The 6,243-nt window shown below is 44.9% G+C and overlaps 1 protein-coding gene and 1 long non-coding RNA gene across 2 annotated transcripts; both read right to left on the bottom strand.

Moving 5' to 3' along the window:
* Positions 1–356: 356 nt before the first annotated feature.
* LOC106814752 lies at positions 357–2,056 on the bottom strand. The gene is made up of 3 exons (XR_001394651.1): positions 2,016–2,056; positions 824–988; positions 357–443 (listed from the first exon to the last, which is right to left on the bottom strand). It is a non-coding gene; the product is annotated as an uncharacterized LOC106814752 (long non-coding RNA).
* Positions 2,057–2,103: 47 nt separating this feature from the next.
* LOC106814750 (chelonianin-like) lies at positions 2,104–4,755 on the bottom strand (the record flags this gene model as incomplete). Its single annotated transcript, XM_014819097.1, has 4 exons — positions 4,698–4,755; positions 4,199–4,393; positions 2,866–3,018; positions 2,104–2,186 (listed from the first exon to the last, which is right to left on the bottom strand). Coding segments are annotated over exons 1-4 (489 nt in total), but the record flags the coding sequence as incomplete, so codon positions are not given.
* Between the last annotated feature and the right edge of the window lie 1,488 nt (positions 4,756–6,243).

Here is a 6,243-nt window from a genome sequence, read left to right as displayed (position 1 = left end):
GCAGCGGCTTTCACATTCTTCGACAGTTCTGAAGTTGTTGTCATTGCCGCCACAGCCTCCGTAGGTAAACACCTCACAGCCACCGATTCCGCTGTTATAGAACCACTTCCGCATCCTTCCTCGACAGCGACCCGTCTCCGAAGGAAGCTGACAGATATCTAGCGTTCCTATGGGAACCACGGCGGCTCCCGTATCAACTGGCTGCGGATCCTTGAGGCAGCACACTGCGTAGGCATCAACCGGCGATGTGTTACAGAAGTGAGTATCGGGGCATTCCTGACTGAAAGGACTCAGACCACAGTCGACTTCTTGACCGGTGCTTTCATCCACAAGCGGACGCCCCGACGAGCAAAGCTGTTCCATATCCACCGAGAAGAAAGTTGAGAAAGAAGGACCGTCGGGCAAGACACGCCGTGCTGGTGATCGTTGCGGAGGTGCTGCATCTGTGTACGAAGCGATTTCACATACAAATTCCATACACTATCAACATCGCTTCCGATATACGTGCAACTGTGCTTACAAGTTTGAGCTATCAATTTGTAAATAAATTTTTCGTTTGCAAATTCAAATTGTACATTATATATACGTGTAAATGTGTGAATCATGGCTGTATGGTAGGTATCATGACCGTCTAGACTTCTGTCAGATAATACTATGTATTGGCACATTTACGAGTATGCACGTGCACGACTGTCACGAGAATGATGACTGTTGACTTGTACTACCCGATACAAGACGCTCAGAGAAAGTAAATCGATGCGGAATCAGTCTCTTAACATACTAAATTACTAAATTAAATTACTAAATCACAAAATTACATTACCTTGCACAGTTGCTGGACAACAGACGGATGGTGCGTCAGCCAGCTCGAAGTTGCAGGCATACCCACGAGGGCATGCTAAACCTCGTGGACTACATGGCGTAAATTCACCGTCAGCATCTTTCAATGGAGACCCCTCCTTGCAGGGATTGAATGGCTCTGGCCGCTCTACAACATGACAATAATGAACATTCGTAAGCACTTAAAAATGAGAGGCAACAGCTGAAATGTGTGTTGCACGATACCACATATAATACCAGGCCCGTAGCCAGCTTTGTATTGGGGGGGTTCGTTTTTCCAATGTGGCAACTTTGCTCCGGCAGGGGCGTGTACAGGATTTGTACCAGGGGGGGGGGGTCTAACCGTAGCCCGAAGTTGCGAGGACGCGAAGGGGGGGTCTCTCAAATTTTTAAAATTACACCCCTCAGATGCGTTTTCTGCGCAAGCAAGGTTGGGGTCCGAACTCCCTGGACCCCCCCTGTACCGCCCCTGCTCGGGCGCGAAGCGACCAGGCCGAGGGAGCCAAGCGACCGAGCGGGGGGGAGGGTGCGGGAGGGGGTGTTCACTGTTCACGCTCCCCGCACGATGGAGATTTTGCCAATTATTACACTTAAAATAGAGCGATCTGAGGTGAAATTCTTGCGCAAATTTAAAAAAAAAAAAATTTTGCTTGGGGCCGGGGGGGGTTCGTTCGAACCCCCCGAACCCCCCTGGCTACGGGCCTGTAATACACACAGGTATGCACTATGTATTTGCGCAATATCTGAACGGTTTGATGCATCACGTCGTGTCTGCGAAAGGAATATCTGTACGCGCCAGCAAAAATGAATTCATCCGCAATATACCACGATACTGATGCAGCAGCAGCCACGTGAGTACAGATGAGGAAACAGTCACAGACGACAGTAAGGGAGAGGTAGCATACGCCATCGACACACAACAGCCAATAATGACTTCGATTTATCACAACAAATGCCGGCAACGTGAACGACCACAACATTCCCATATAGAGTCCATATAGGCTACAATCTACGTAGCGGCAAGCAAACATTCACATATAGTTTCTAATAAGTAATTAATGTATAATCTAATAATAGTAAAGATATTATTAAACAAATATAGGTAATAATTCCATATAGGTAATAATAACATAGTGGCAAGCAAACATTAACAAAGCAATAGAGCGAAGATCTACCTGATTTCTCTTATTGGCTTCGATACAGATTTTTGCAGTCGCCGACATGAGCGTGGGACCTTCGCGCGCACATCAACCTTGGTTGGCAGTCACTGTCACTGAGCAAGACGTCCCGGGGCAGAAGAACAGCAGCGACAGGTCGGGGCAGATTAATGCGATCAGCCACGACAGCTATTTAAAGAAAATTATATAAAAATATTAAAACGTATCGATTTTAATGCCGGCGTCCGGTCTTTATTCGCCTTCTCCCACATCTCTTTCTCTCTCTCAAACACACACACACAACCACACATCACACACACACACACACACACACACACACACACACACACACACACACACACACACCTATGCCACACACACGCACACACACGCACACGTACGCACACACACGCCACACGCCAACCACGCACACACAATATACACTCACTTTCCCATCTCTCCCTCTTTCTCACTATTCTGCGCTCCCCTCCTCTCTCTCCGCGCTCTCTCTCTCTCTCTCTCTCTCTCTCTCTCTCTCTCTCTCTCTCTCTCTCTTTCTCTCTCTTCTCTCTCTCTCTCTCTCTCTCTCTCTATATATATATATATATATATATATATTATATATATATAAATCCCTCTCTCATTCTGTCTCTGACTATCTGCCTCCATTTCCCCCCCCCTCTCTCTCTATCTTACTACTTCCCTCACTCTTTCTCGTATGTGCATGTCGGAAGTAACGCGTGCGCAGGGGCAGCAACTCGTAATTAAACAAATCCAATAATTTTACAAATAAATAATCGATGCGAACAAAGACACGCGAAATAGATGTAAAATATCTGACCGCGTAGGTATATACGCACGCACACACCCTTATCTGTACAACATATGCCCCCTAGACGTCCTGACTGACACCTGTAACCACGCGGGCAACTTCCATCGGCTCTACAAGCTTCATTGGCTCCCGATCGATCGAGTAGAGCGGACCCTGTCTTACACACTTCCACTACCACTAGCGGAGTCGCTGTAAGGAACATGAAGGGGGTATATGATTGCAATTGACGATATCAATTAAAGAATTAAAATACAAGTTTATAAGTATAGTAGTATCTATGAATCCTGAACCTCCAGTCGAAGTCGTACGTCGATGGATTTCGTTCAATGGTGCAGCGATTGCAACATTACCCATTCTATTCTCCACAACCCACGATCCACCCCCTAGCGCAAAGGTTTGTTAGCAAGCGTTCAAATTGTGAGCGAGTAATGGGATATTGGAGAAAGGTTAGTCAGAGGATGATATAACCATGGAATTCGCCGGACATGGTGAAAAAAAAACACGGATATGTGACATTGGCAAAAGATGTGGAGATTTATTCGGATTGTTCGTGGAGGCCAAGGAACAGCTGACACATCCTAATATGTGTTAAACAGATAATATGTATTAATATGTGTTATGTTAGATGAGCGAACAGATATTTCAAGCACATTGTTATGCGCGCTACGGCATTAGGAAATTACAGAAGAAACGTCCTACGTCCCTAATTCCATTACTACTACTACTACGACGACGACGACAACGACGATAACAATAATAATAATAGTAATACTAATAATAGCAATAATAACAACAACAGCAACAACAATAACAACAACAACAACAACAACAATAACAACAACAACAACAACAACAACAGCGACAACAGCAACGAGCGACAGCAGCAGCGGCGGCGTTAACGACGGATATTGCTATTACTTGTTATTTCTACAACTATTTGTGTTAGCTTAACTGAGACGGGTTGCAGGTTGTATAACCCCCATACATTGTCACAGTGATTGGAGGCAGGAATACAGCAGGCTGTTTTCTTTTCTATCCCACAACGGAGACAAAAGAAAATATTGCGGCTGATATCAATCTGATTCTTACACCGTATATTGACATGACTGTATTATGAGAACCACTATATGAGAACCATTATAGTGAATACCCATGTGTAATTTTTATTTGAGCCAAGTGTACATGATTCTTTATTGCCATTTTGATTCTATTTGTGGGGATTATGGGGACGATGCCATGACGTGCATGACCTGCAGAGTTTAGTCCCAAAGTCCAATGCATAGCGAAGCGATAGATGCGCCCTGATTAGTGCCAAGCAATTAACACGCATCCAATATCAATAATATAGCAACTGTCAATCAGTACATACCAGTCTCCGACTCCGCAAAACATTTATCTTGGCACTCCTTCTCTGAACGGAAATTGTTTTGGTTGCCTCGACAACCGCCATAGCTGAACAGCTCGCATTTATTTATATCTACGTTGAGGTACCATCTTCGGATCAAAGCTTCGCAAGGACCCGGCTGTTTAGGCTGCATGCAGATGCCATTAATAGTTGGACTTGCTATAAAACAACAACGATTGAATGCCTTTACATTGTGCCGCGTGCCTACAATATTTGGGGTATGGCTAATAAATGTTAGCTTCATAAAATGATAGTTAAATATATATGCTTAGAAATATTTGCAAATGAGACTATAATTGCATTACTTGGTAAAAGTGTAATGTTTTTTTCGATAAATTATGATGCGAGTACAAATATTTTCATGGCTTTTTTCTTCTCAACCTTATATTTCTAAAGTTCTTCATCTTCCCGCTACACTCGGGTTCTGCTCTCCCTTCCCTTTCTCTATTTACTCTACGTTTACCACCTTCTTTCCCCTCCTCTACCATCTCCACCTTGGCCTTCTCCGACACTGCTTCCATCTTCCTCCCCTGCGCAATCGTCAGCTTCTCCCCCCACCTCCTACATTTTACGTTTATCTACCCTTCCCCTACAATCCCCTCATGTATTCCTCCACCCGACATCTCTGCCTATCTCTACCGTATCCGTACACTCTCCTACCTCCTTTATCTCCCTTCCCCCTCTAATACCTTACTTACTTCTCTACCCGTTTAATACCTTACTTACTTCTCTACCCTTTTAATACCTTACTTACTTATATACCCCTTTAATACCTTACTTACTTATCTACCACTTTAATACCTTACTTACTATTCTACCCCATTAATACCTTACTTACTTCTCTACCCCTTTAATACCTTACTTACTTCTCTACCCCTTTAATACCTTACTTACTTATCTACCACTCTAATACCTTACTTACTTCTCTACCCCTCCACACTTACTCCGGCATTTACGATCACATAAATTCTACGCTCCTCTGCTATTTTTCCGCCTACTATCTTTCCTTTTTTCTACCTTACACTCACATTCTCTTTTGCCTCCTCCACTGTCTCCCATCCATTGTCCCTTTCCATTCACTATCTTCTGATACCCCTATTCCCTACTGTCATCCTTTACCCTCTTCCCTACTGTCTCCACATTCTTCCCTCTTCCCTACTGTCTCCACATTCTCCCCTCTTCCCTACTGTCTCCACATTCTCCCCTCTTCCCTACTGTCTCCACATTCTCCCCTCTTCCCTACTGTATCCACATTCTCCCCTCTTCCCTACTGTCTCCACATTCTCCCCTCTTCCCTACTGTCTCCACATTCTTCCCTCTTCCCTACTGTCTCCACATTCTCCCCTCTTCCCTACTGTCTCCACATTCTCTCCCTTTCTCCCTATCTGCTTGATCACTGTCTCTACATTCTCTCCCTCTCCCTGTATCACATTCTCCCTCTTCCCTACTGTCTTCCACTTTCTTTCCCTCTTCCCTTTCCCTACTGTCTCCACATTACTTTCTTCTCCTCTTTCCCTACTGTCTCCACTTCTCCCTCTTTCCTACTTTTGTCTTCACATTCTCCCCTCTTCCCTACTGTCTCCACATTCTCCCCTCTTCCCTACTGTCTCCACATTCTTCCCTCTTCCCTCTTCCCTACTGTCTCCACATTCTCCCCTCTTCCCTACTGTCTCCACATTCTCCCCTTTTCCCTACTGTCTCCACATTAACCATTCTTCCCTACTAGCTCTCCACATTCTCCCTCCTTTCCCTGTCTCCACATTTCTTTCCCCTCTTCCCTACTGTCTCCAACATTCTTCCCTTTCCCCTACTGTTCTCACATTCTTCCCTCTTCCCTACTGTCTCAACATTCTCCCCTCTTCCTACTGTCTCCACTTCTCCCCTATTTCCCTTACTGTCTCCAATTAAACCATTCTTCCCTACTGTCTCCACCATTAACCCATCTTCCCTACTGTCTCCACATTTCTTCCCTCTTCCCTACTGTCTCCACTTTCTCCCTATTCCCTCTG

This window comes from Priapulus caudatus, unplaced genomic scaffold, assembly GCF_000485595.1.
Source record: "Priapulus caudatus unplaced genomic scaffold, Priapulus_caudatus-5.0.1 Scaffold973, whole genome shotgun sequence".
In the NCBI taxonomy this organism is placed as follows: Eukaryota; Metazoa; Priapulida; class Priapulimorpha; order Priapulimorphida; family Priapulidae; genus Priapulus; species Priapulus caudatus.
The sequence above is the reverse complement of the archived record's forward strand: the minus strand, read 5'-3'. Positions and strand labels throughout refer to the sequence as shown.